Source organism: Plectropomus leopardus, chromosome 1, assembly GCF_026936395.1.
Source record: "Plectropomus leopardus strain MGB_pleo_1.0 chromosome 1, ASM2693639v1, whole genome shotgun sequence".
Classification (NCBI taxonomy): Eukaryota; Metazoa; Chordata; class Actinopteri; order Perciformes; family Serranidae; genus Plectropomus; species Plectropomus leopardus.
The window spans coordinates 28393190-28406272 of NC_142176.1; the positions used below are offsets into that span (position 1 = coordinate 28393190).

At 37.2% G+C, this 13083-nt stretch overlaps 1 protein-coding gene across 2 annotated transcripts in view; it reads right to left on the minus strand.

The window, feature by feature from the left end:
- Positions 1-8656: 8656 nt before the first annotated feature.
- LOC121958972 (uncharacterized) overlaps positions 8657-13083 on the minus strand; it is a 33920-nt gene continuing 29493 nt past the window's right edge. For both annotated transcript variants that reach the window (XM_088079298.1, XM_088079294.1), the window contains one exon: positions 8657-13010. In XM_088079298.1, the coding sequence (XP_087935424.1) occupies positions 10295-13010 (2716 nt within the window). In that variant the 3' untranslated portion in view covers positions 8657-10294. The remainder of the gene's footprint in view (positions 13011-13083) is intronic.

Genomic DNA, 13083 nt, shown 5'->3' on the forward strand with positions numbered 1-13083 from the left:
TTTTTAATCTTTTTTGCAAACTTCTATGCTATGTTGTGTCTTGACACGCTATTTTATGCTGGTTTGATGTGGTTTCAGCTGTTTTTGAGACACGTCATTTTTTTATATTTTTGCCATACTATAGCCTTGCCTTTTTTGTCCTTTTTTCAGCATGCATTTTTATTATGTTTTTGGCCTTTTTTGCAAACTTCTATGCTATGGTGTGTCTTGGCACGCTATTTTATGTTGTTTTGAGGTGTTTACAGCTGTGTTAGGAACATGTCATATTTTGACATTTTTGCCATACTATAGCCTTGCCTTTTTGGTCATTTTTTCAAAATGGACTTTTATGGTGTTTTTGGTCGTTTTAGCAAATTTTTATGCTATGTTGTGTCGTGGCACGCTATTTTATGCTGGTTTGATGTGGTTTCAGCTGTTTTTGAGACACGTCATTTTTTTATATTTTTGCCATACTATAGCCTTGCCTTTTTTGTCCTTTTTTCAGCATGCATTTTTATTATGTTTTTGGCCTTTTTTGCAAACTTCTATGCTATGGTGTGTCTTGGCACGCTATTTTATGGTGTTTTGAGGTGTTTTCAGCTGTTTTTGGGACATGTAATATTTTGACATTTTTGCCATACTATAGCCTTGCCTTTTTGGTCATTTTTTCAACATGCATTTTTACGGTGTTTTTAACCTTTTTTGCAAACTTCTATGCTATGGTGTGTCTTGGCACGCTATTTTATGTTGTTTTGAGGTGTTTACAGCTGTGTTAGGAACATGTCATATTTTGACATTTTTGCCATACTATAGCCTTGCCTTTTTGGTCATTTTTTCAAAATGGACTTTTATGGTGTTTTTGGTCGTTTTAGCAAATTTTTATGCTATGTTGTGTCGTGGCACGCTATTTTATGCTGGTTTGATGTGGTTTCAGCTGTTTTTGAGACACGTCATTTTTTTATATTTTTGCCATACTATAGCCTTGCCTTTTTTGTCCTTTTTTCAGCATGCATTTTTATTATGTTTTTGGCCTTTTTTGCAAACTTCTATGCTATGGTGTGTCTTGGCACGCTATTTTATGGTGTTTTGAGGTGTTTTCAGCTGTTTTTGGGACATGTAATATTTTGACATTTTTGCCATACTATAGCCTTGCCTTTTTGGTCATTTTTTCAACATGCATTTTTACGGTGTTTTTAACCTTTTTTCCAACCTTACTGCTATGTTGTGTCTTGGCACGCTATTTTATGCTGTTTTGAGGTGCTTTCAGCTGTTTTTGGAACATGTCATATTTTGACATTTTTGCCATACTATAGCCTTGCCTTTTTTGTCATTTTTTCAACATGCATTTTTACGGTGTTTTTAACCTTTTTTGCAAACTTCTATACTATGGTGTGTCTTGGCACGCTATTTTATGCTGTTTTGAGGTGCTTTCAGCTGTTTTTGGGACATGTCATATTTTGACATTTTTGCCATACTATAGCCTTGCCTTTTTTGTCATTTTTTCAAAATGGACTTTTATAGTGTTTTTGGTCGTTTTAGCAAATTTTTATGCTATGTTGTGTCGTGGAACGCTATTTTATGGTGTTTTGAGGTGTTTTCCGCTGTTTTTTGGAAATGTCATTTTTTAAAATTTTTGCCATACTATAGCCTTGCCGTTTTGGTCATTTTTTCAACATGCATTTTTATGGTGTTTTTGGCTGTTTCAGCAAAATTTTATGCTATGTTGTGTCTTGGCACGCTATTTCATGCTGTTTTGAGGTGTTTACAGCTGTTTTTGGAACATGTAATATTTTGACATTTTTGCCATACTATAGCCTTGCCTTTTTGGTCATTTTTTCAAAATGGACTTTTATAGTGTTTTTGGTCGTTTTAGCAAATTTTTATGCTATGTTGTGTCGTGGCACGCTATTTTATGGTGTTTTGAGGTGTTTTCAGCTGTTTTTTGTAAATGTCATTTTTTGACATTTTTGCCATACTATAGCCTTGCCTTTTTGGTCATTTTTTCAACATGCATTTTTACGGTATTTTTTAACTTTTTTTGCAAACTTCTATGCTATGCTGTGTCTTGGCATGCTATTTTATGCTGTTTTGAGGTGTTTTCAGCTGTTTTTGGAACATGTCATATTTTGACATTTTTGCCATACTATAGCCTTGCCTTTTTTGTCATTTTTTCAACATGCATTTTTACGGTGTTTTTAACCTTTTTTGCAAACTTCTATGCTATGGTGTGGCTTGGCACGCTATTTTATGCTGGTTTGATGTGGTTTCAGCTGTTTTTGAGACATGTCATTTTTTGATATTTTTGCCATACTATAGCCTAGCCTTTTTTGTCATTTTTTCAAAATGGACTTTTATGGTGTTTTTGGTCGTTTTAGCAAATTTTTTATGCTATGTTGTGTCTTGGCATGCTATTTCATGCTGTTTTGAGGTGTTTTCAGCTGTTTTTGGAACATGTCATATTTTGAAATTGTTGCCATACTATAGCCTTGCCTTTTTGGTCATTTTTTCAACATGCAGTTTTTTACTGTGTTTTTAACCTTTTTTGCAACCTTCTATGCTATGTTGTGTCTTGGCACGCTATTTCATGCTGTTTGGAGGTGTTTTCAGCTGTTTTTGGGACATATAATATTTTGACATTTTTGCCATACTATAGCCTTGCCTTTTTTGTCATTTTTTCAACATGCATTTTTACGGTGTTTTTAACCTTTTTTGCAAACTTCTATGCTATGTTGTGTCTTGGCACGCTATTTTATGCTGTTTTGAGGTGTTTTCAGCTGTTTTTGGAACATGTCATATTTTGACATTTTTGCCATACTATAGCCTTGCCTTTTTGGTCATTTTTTCAACATGCATTTTTATGGTGTTTTTAACCTTTTTTGCAAACTTCTATGCTATGTTGTGTCTTGGCACGCTATTTTATGTTGTTTTGAGGTGCTATCAGCTGTTTTTGGGACATGTCATATTTTGACATTTTTGCTATATTATAGCCTTGCCTTTTTGGTCATTTTTTCAACATGCATTTTTATGGCGTTTTTGGTCATTGTAGTAAACTTCTATGCTGTGTTGTGTCTTGGCACACTATTTTTTGCTGTTGTGAGGTGTTTTCAGCTGTTTTTAGGACATGTCACATTTTGACATTTTTGACATACTATAGCCTTGCTTTTTTTGTCATTTTTTCAACATGCATTTTTACGGTATTTTTAACTTTTTTTGCAAACTTCTATGCTATGTTGTGTCTTGGCACGCTATTTTATGTTGTTTTGAGGTGCTATCAGCTGTTTTTGGGACATGTCATATTTTGACATTTTTGCTATATTAATGCCTTGCCTTTTTGGTCATTTTTTCAACATGCATTTTTATGGTGTTTTTAACCTTTTTTGCAAACTTCTATGCTATGGTGTGTCTTGGCACACTATTTTTTGCTGTTGTGAGGTGTTTTCAGCTGTTTTTAGGACATGTCACATTTTGACATTTTTGACATACTATAGCCTTGCTTTTTTTGTCATTTTTTCAACATGCATTTTTACGGTATTTTTAACTTTTTTTGCAAACTTCTATGCTATGCTGTGTCTTGGCACGCTATTTTATGCTGTTTTGAAGTGTTTACAGCTGTTTTTGGAACATGTCATATTTTGACATTTTTGCCATACTATAGCCTTGCCTTTTTGGTCATTTTTTCAACATGCATTTTTATGGTGTTTTTAACCTTTTTTGCAAACTTCTATGCTATGTTGTGTCTTGGCACGCTATTTTATGCTGTTTTGAGGTGTTTTCAGCTGTTTTTGGAACATGTCATATTTTGACATTTTTGCCATACTATAGCCTTGCCTTTTTTGTCATTTTTTCAACATGCATTTTTATGGTGTTTTTGGTCGTTTTGGCAAAGTTTTATGCTATGGTGTGTCTTGGAACGCTATTTTATGGTGTTTTGAGGTGTTTTCAGCTGTTTTTTGGAAATGTCATTTTAAAGATTTTTGCCATACTATAGCCTTGCCTTTTTTGTCATTTTTTCAACATGCATTTTTATGGTGTTTTTGGCCTTTTTTTGCAAACTTCTATGCTATGGTGTGTCTTGGAACGCTATTTTATGCTGTTTTGAGGTGTTTTCAGCTGTTTTGGGGACATGTAAAATTTTGACATTTTTGCCATACTATAGCCTTGCCTTTTTGGTCATTTTTTCAACATGCATTTTTACGGTGTTTTTACCCGTTTTTGCAAACTTCTCTGCTATGTTGTGTCTTGGAACGCTATTTTATGCTGTTTTGAGGTGTTTTCAGCTGTTTTGGGGACATGTAAAATTTTGACATTTTTGCCATACTATAGCCTTGCCTTTTTTGTCATTTTTTCAACATGCATTTTTACGGTGTTTGTAACCTTTTTTGCAAACTTCTATGCTATGTTGTGTCTTGGCACGCTATTTCATGCTGTTTTGAGGTGCTATCAGCTGTTTTTGAGACACGTCATATTTTGACATTTTTGCCATACTATAGCCTTTTTGTCATTTTTTCAACATGCATTTTTACGGTGTTTTTAACCTTTTTTGCAAACTTCTATGCTATGTTGTGTCTTGACATGCTATTTTATGCTGGTTTGATGTGGTTTCAGCTTTTTTTGAGACATGTCATTTTTTGATATTTTTGCCATACTATAGCCTTGCCTTTTTTGTCATTTTTTCAACATGCATTTTTATTATGTTTTTGGCCTTTTTTGCAAACTTCTATGCTATGGTGTGTCTTGGCACGCTATTTTATGTTGTTTTGAGGTGCTTTCAGCTGTTTTTGGAACATGTCATATTTTGACATTTTTGCCATACTATAGCCTTGCCTTTTTGGTCATTTTTTCAAAATGGATTTTTATGGTGTTTTTGGTCGTTTTGGCAAATTTTTATGCTATGTTGTTTCGTGGCACGCTATTTTATGGTGTTTTGGGGCGTTTACAACTGTTTTATGGACAAGTCATTTTTTTTAATTTTTGCCTTGCCTTCTTGGTCATTTTTTCAACATGCATTGTTATTGTGTTTTTGGCTGTTTTGGAAAAATTTTATGCTATGTTGTGTCTTGGCACGCAATTTCATGCTGGTTTGAGGTGTTTTAAGTTGTTTTCAGCAGTTTTTGGGACATGTAAAATTTTGACATTTCTGCCATACTATAGCCTTGCCTTTTTCCGTCATTTTTTCAACATGCATTTTTATGGTGTTTAGGCCTTTTTTGCAAACTTTTGTACTATGGTGTGTCTTGGCACGCTATTTCATGCTGGTTTTAGGTGTTTTCAGCCGTTTTTGGGACATGTCGTATTTTGTAATTTTTGCCATACTATGGACTTGCCTTTTTTGTCATTTTTTCAACATGCATTTTTGTTATGTTTTTGGCTGTTTTAGCAAAAATCTATGCTATGGTGCGTCTTGGTACGCTATTTTATGCTGTCTGAAGATGTTTTCAGCTGTTTTTGGGACATGACATATTTTGACATTTTTGCCATACTATAGCCTTGCCTTTATGTCATTTTTCAACATGCATTTTTATCGTGTTTTTTGGTCATGTTCCATATTCCAAATTATGGTGGTTTGGGCCATTTTTATAACTTTCTAGGCTATGGATTGCATCGGCAGGCTTTTCTAGGCCACTTACAGCTGTTTTTTTATACATGACACTTTTCACACTTTTTGCCAAAATATAATTTGGCATTTTTGGTCATTTTTTTGACAACCCAAATAATTTTATTTTTTCCCCTTTTTGCAACTTTCTATGCTATGGTGCTCATCAGCAGGCTATTCTAGGTGGTTTCCAGCTGCTTGTGGCACATGTCAAATCTTGAGATATTTCCCCATACTATACTACATTGCAGTCATTTTTTCGTTATGCCAAATTGTGCTGTTTTTGGCCCTTTATACAACTTCCTATGCTATGGTGTGCATCAGCAGGCTACTCTAAGCGGTTTCCAACTGTTTTTTGCATGTTGAATTTTGATAATTTTGGCCATACTACAGTATTTCAGTTTCTGTAATTGTTTCGACATGCCAAGTTATGGGTTTTTTTTTGGTACTTTTTTCAACTTTCTATGCTATAGCATGCATCAGCAGACTATTCTAGGTGGTTTCCAACTGCATGTGCGATGTCAAATTCTGACATTTTTTGGCAACATTTTTGGTGATAATCGCAAATCCCATGTAAAAATCCCTTAAGGTTTTTGACAAGGGAACCAGTGTGTTGCCAACTTCCTGGTTGGCCTACAAAAATACGTCATCCCTTCACCACTCTATCATAAGTCGTACGGAGCTGTCCAAGATGGCAGACTGTTTGCGCATGCGGGAAACTGATCGTGTGCTGACCGACCTCACAAGGAGGAATGGAGATGCCATTTTTGATGTCCACAGAAGTTACCATATCTGGTAACTTGCCCATTTCTTCCTGGTTAGAATACAGCTATTCACTGTATTCAGGATTGAGCATAAAAGCCACTGCAGCTTCTAGTTTTTGAAGAATTCTAGAAAACATGCCCATATCAGCCCAGTTGTAGCGTCTCTTGACTGGTTACCTGTCAGTTTTAAAACTGATTTTAAGATTTTTAGTCATCACTTTTAAAGCACTTCATATTTTAGCCCCAAGTTACATTGATGAGATGCTGCTCCCCAAGAGCCAGGGCACAGTCTCAGATCCTCAGGCAGGGCTCTGCTGGCTGTTCCTCAGTACCAGTTCAAAACTAAAGGTGATGGGCTTTTGCAGTCAAGGCCCCTCAGCTCTGGCACTGCCTGCCTGAGGATCCAAGGCTTTCAGAATGAGTGACATTGTGTAAGTAATTTTTTAAAATGTCTCTTTAAAAAAAGAAGCCTTTTATAAAATTTCTAGCACACTGCTTATTTTAAACGTCATATTTTGTTATCATATTTGTTACCATCTTATCATCTTATATGTCATTGTATCACATTTCATGCTTTTTTTTTTGTTTTATTCTAATCACCTATGTTGTTGAGGTTGCTGTTTCTTTGTTTTTCTTGAAATTTTCTTGTTTTAATTCTGGAATTAGCCTTGTAAAGCATCAGCCTTGTAAAAAGTGCTTTATAAATAAGGTTTTTTATTATTGTTATTATTGTTGTTATTATTATTATTATTATTATTATTATTATTATTATTATTATTATTATTATTATTACTTAGAGCACACTTTCCACCACTACAATGGAGGCTATGATGACAACCCTCTAGAGATGGATGCTAATGCAAATTCTTCAACATATCACGCAAGCATTCTTTTTAATCATTATTTCATATTTTTATATGTGCTGAAGTCCATTTTAATATTGTTTAAATAGTTTCAGCTTTTACATTTTTACTGTTAAACAAAGGCTTTATTATAAGACGTTCAACAACATAACTAACAACACAAAATTTCTCTATCTTTGTATCAAATGGGAACCTCAACCTCAAATGGTCAGTTTTTGTGACTCTTGAAGACTGAAAAACATTCCACCTTGTATTTCTTTTAAATTTAAATTTATATTTGGGTACTGGGTACTGCAGTGTAATGTTGGCTGACCTGTCAGCACATTATGTTTGAACAAGTACACCACTGGAAAAGGGTCCAGGTGAAACCAATGCCCTTCTGAGACACTAAAGAAAACCCATGTAGGCTGTTTTGATTCCTCAAAAACCTTTTAACTAATGAGACGGGCTGAAAGTGGGGAGAGCTTTCTGGTGTTCTGGTACAGCACCACATATTGATAAGGCACCCTGAAACCCAGTTTTCAACTAATGGCTTTATAAATGGTATAACAATCACTTACTAATGATTGATTCATTCATTATATTGCATTAAAGGGAGCGGCTGGGTCTTGCCGGGTGACTGCCATGCTGCTCTGCCATGTTTCAACAGTAGCCCATGACAGATAAACAAAACACAGGATAAAACCATTCCCATTTTCACATTTTTGCATCAGTCACTGTAGTTAAAAGCCCATCTGCAATAAGCAGTCTTTGAGTGTCGCTGGTTATTATTGTGAAACTGCTTTTTTTCCATGTTTGTATTAGATTCAATTACTCCATTTGTTATGGAGAGAGTAAGATCTCTGCAGATAATACAACTCCCAATATTAAACTCCTGAATGTCTGGATCCTAAATTAGCGGAAAAAAAAAAAGGTGAGCACACATTGGCAGGTGTTGATATGATGAGCACAACTGCATTGCAGATACACTAATGTGAAGCTGCTTTATTCTGAGTTTTTACTGGTTTGAAAGACTACTTCGGTTTGATTTGGAGAGGAATGGATCTCAGTGGATAATTTGGCTCCAGCTTAAAACCTCCTGAACAATGAACACTGAAGAAATTAAGCCGGCAGAAATTTCAAGTGGTTGCAGTCTGCAATTCAACACTAGATGCCATTAAATTTCCTTCAATCTAACACACTTCACTTTTACTCACAAGAAAGACCATAACAGACAGTTTGAACAGCTTGGTTCCAGACCTCCTAAATCACATATCAGCAGTCATATTAAAATCCTTTATTATAAACTACCAATTACTTTCAACACTTACAACTTCAGATGAGCTACAGACTTGTCTTGGCATAAGTGGGAAATCCTGATCTTTATTAATGCTTATTCATTTTTAGAACTGCAGACATAATGACTTATTACAAAGTGAGTAAGTGAGTTGGCATATAGAATTGCATCATTACCAAATGGAGACACACACAGCCATGTCTATTCTGAAGCATTTAATGAGGGTTTTTTTTTTTTTTTTCAAACAACAGAGCGAGAACATCTGAACATGGAAATCGAAAATGTTGACAACTCTAATCATAAACATGTCACCTCGTGTAACCTTTTCTGTATGCTTTTACTATGTGAGGTGTTGAACACAGAGCCATGTGATCCTTTTCCACCTCACTGTCCCTTAAAGAAGACGTTTGGCATCAGGACAGACCATGCACAGATCCTCATGGCTGCCCTTGACACATTTTTTTTTTTTAACCATGTCAGCTCATGTTTCAGTAGCAACACTATTAAGTACAAACACTGTGACACCCAACATACTGTCCCCACCTACAGAGGACAGCATGTGAGATGTATCACTAATACATCTGGTGATATGAACAGGGCTATGATATTCACATCATGACACATCTAACTGTCACCAAAAGTTTGCAAGACGCAGGTTACGTTACATTTTGATTTTGGCTCATTTTACCAAAAACAGGCGATAACAGTTTACAATATGCCTGTTCAAAGTGTGTACAAGTTCAAATATTCACATTTCAAACACAATAACAACAAATTAAACAATTATGCAAACACAAAGTTCTTTATGTTGCAGTGAGTTCAGATTATGCTTTAAGGCTAGCTTTTCTGAAATTTGAAAACAATAAAACAAAAAAAAGATCTACAACAGACAAAGAAAACAAGATAAATTACTGTAATTAAACTCTAATTTGAATCTCCTCTAGATTACACACCATACAGCATCCAATGAACAAAGGAAATCATGCATAAATAAAGGAATGGAAATACTATTAAGGTTATTTTCATTTGATTACTGTAACACTTCATGAATTATAAAAACAAAAAGACTGACATCGTATGCATAGTCTAAATAGCTAATATGAGTCTCACTGGTAACTGTTGGACATGCAATACAGAAGTAAGTAACTATAGTCTATACCAGATGTGAAAAATTAAGTCTGCCAAAGCAAACATGATTAATACATGATTAATTACAATCAAGAATCAGAAATACACCATTTTTAACAGATTGTTTGGTCATTTTTGGCAGTAAAAAGCTATGCTATGCTAAGCTAGTATGCATACCATCACCTTTTATGTTTATATGTTATCTGGCTAGCTTCTAAGAAATAATTGCCTTACACATTCAGCATTTAAGGAGTGACTTAAATCTGCAATAACTGGGGTGTGCAATAATACTTGGGTGTGAACACAACATTGACATGTAATCAGCTTGCGGTTTTGTGGCTAATGTATACTCTCTTTTAGCTCTGTTTTTGGTCTCTACCAACTCCAACTCAAATATCCGGACTTGTAAAATACCGCTGCTATGACAGTGCTTTTGGCATTAGATTGCTATGCCAAAAGCTACCTTTCACATGCACATGAAATGCTGCTGGACTGCATCAGGTGAGAAGGCAAGAACCATTTGCTGCGTTATTTTATCCCAACAGAAGGCACCTGGCACATCCCGATCATACGACCACAGGCAGTGTCACTTGAGAACATGGCTGGACATCTGCATGAAACTAGCAAATACATTTGAATAATACTGTTCTTCAATGATGGGACAATAACTTACATGCCCTTACTTGCTGTCTCAAGTTGAAGAGGCATGGGGCTTTTGAAAGTCACTTTTGAAGACATAGCGCTGGTGAACGCGCATGTGCTCTGTGACGCGGTACTGTCGTGAAAAAGTCATAGGGCAGCGGGGACACGGGAAAGGCCGTACGCCAAGGTGGCTCCGCACATGTCTATTCAGAGAGCCTCGTTGGCTGAAGGACCGGTCGCACAGAGAGCACTGGAACGGGTGGTGAACAGGGTTTGACAGATGAGCTGATATATTCGTTGGCATACTGGATGACAATGCAGAAGGTATGCAGACAGACAAGGTAGATGACACCGAGGCTTGTAGAGACTCCAACACAGTAGGAGGGGAACAGGCTGTCAGGCCAGGGGTCTGGTTCTCACCTTCTTTCAGGTTGGACATCCTCTCCACAACCCCAGCTTTATGTATGACCTCAGCTCCTGGTCTGCTTGGGTCTTTACCAACAGATTTTCTTTCTTCAACATTGATTTCTCCAAACAAATAATTAGTGTCAACTCCTGCTATAGATGTTGCTCCATTCCTTTGATCTCTATCATTATTCCTATATCCAAATGTATGCTTTTTGCCAAATGCATCAGCAACTAGCAACTCAGCAGGTTTAGCACTAATGTCCAGCAGCAGAACCTGGTCTGTTGTCCCTGAAGCAAAGTGCTGCCTCAGAGGGTTGTAACCTGGACTGGCAAAGGTGCCAACCCCCTCCTCCTCATCACTGGACTGGTCTGAATGATCAGGGTTGCTGGGGTGGGAGGGTTTGTGACTAGAGTATTCATGTGATAAGTGTGTTTCTGACTGTGGTAGGCAGTGATATTGAAGATGTCCATGGTATGATGGCCCCACAAAACCATACGTAGGGTGAGACATGTTGTAGTCCACAGGCATTGTAAAAGTCAAGTGTGGCTCCGAGATCTCAGCACTTTTTTCAGGAGATGTGTGGCATTCAAAGCTAGACAGATCACTAGTGACACTTTCCAAACATGATTCTGGTGTGGTGGAGACATGACTTTTGTCTGTAATACCTGTGTCTCTGTTGTCAGATTCATGGTGGCTATAGGAAGCAGCTTTTGTGCTTGTCTCAGCTGTATGCAAGTTATAGTGGCTGTCCTGTTTATCTGTTTCAGCCAGAGACCTTGAGTTATTGATTTCTTCTTTCACTTCTCCCTTGGAACACAAATCTTCGCACTGCGGGTCACTTCCTGGTTCTGGTTCCTTTGCAGGAAGTGGAACTAAAGCTTCTGGAGCCTCTGCAGTAGTTGCCATCCGTCGATGTTTGGAGGGGAAATCATCAAAAGTGAGATTAGTTTTATACTTTAATCTTCTGGTCAAATTGCTGCAATCTATATTCTGTGGAACTGACTTATCCCTAAAATGATTTGTGTGATTCTTATTCTGAAATGAATCATAATAAGCATGACGATCATCATGATCTGTATGGTGAGATAATCCATTGCTCATATGTTGACCATTCTTTCCTATAAAATCATCTGCATTGCTGCTGTTGTTCTGTTTTAGGGTGTCAGAATGATTGGAACTGTCCTTGTAATCCCAACTTTTTGTCCCAATGTGGTCTTTAATGTTTCTGAAATCCTGATTCTGTGCCCCAAGATGATCTTTGTATCCCATGGTTATACCTTCAACAATATTGTCATTGCTTAAGCTTCTTGTGTTAGAGGCCCTGTTGGAGCTGACTGGGGCCTGGGATACTGGGTGGTAAGAAGAAGGCATTGGTGGCATTTCTGCCTGTTGGAGCATAACTGCTCTACTGCTGTGACGGATGACAGGTACTGCACCACAGCACGGATGTGGTGATGAGTTAGATGATGAAGAGGTCCAATGTGAGGGTGAAACATTGTCATGAGGGTTGGAGATGGAAAGAGGAAGAAGGATAGAGTGACAGATTTTAGTCTTGTCTTCCTCTTTTCTGTTAGTTTGTGTCTTCTCTGCTCTGCTTGTTTCTTCCTCTTGGATCTCAGCAGTGCAAAGTAAATTTGACCTCCTCCTGTTGTCAACTGTCCGCTCTGGCTCCTCCTCTGTGCTCCTCTGCCAAGTTTCTGGTTTTACAGTGCCAGCTGAATGAAACTGATCCTTTTGCACTTCTTTGTCCACTCCACAAACTCCATGCACTTCAGCTGTGCGGTGGATATTTTGAATCAAATCCTGAGGTGCTTGTCTGCAGTTATCTGTATTTACACTGCTCTCAGTGCTTTCAGATAAACTAAAACAGGTACTTGCATTGCTTAAAGTGCATGCACCCTTTTTGCTTAAGTGGTTTCTATCATTTTTACAGCTACTTTTACATGAATCTGTGTTATCACATTCATGCACATTGACTGAATATGAATGATCCTCTCTCTCCAGTGATAATGGCAGATACTTAGTTTTCAAAGTTTTTCTATAAGTATTACTAATGTCTCCATATGCCTGATTCTCATCTCCAGCAGAAGCATTCGTATTATCTGCAGCTTTCTCTTCAGACTGTTGCAAAGCTCTCAGATCCTCCTGCAATTCATCCATCTGCAGGTGGTGGGCAGCAGTGAGCAGGTTGCTATACTGTTGCTGGCTGTGAGCGTATGGCAATGCTCCTGTGTAAATGTAATCCAGAAGAAGTGACAGTACAGAGTCAGACAGACATGGAGCCTGCAGTTCCACCAGGGCACCAGCAGAGGATAGGATAGATGCCAACACTGGGCTAGAGGCTGCCAGGACACACCTGGGGGAGCAAGGAGCAACATGTGATGCTGCATAAAATGATGAGCATCATGTAAGACATAGCACTAACAATA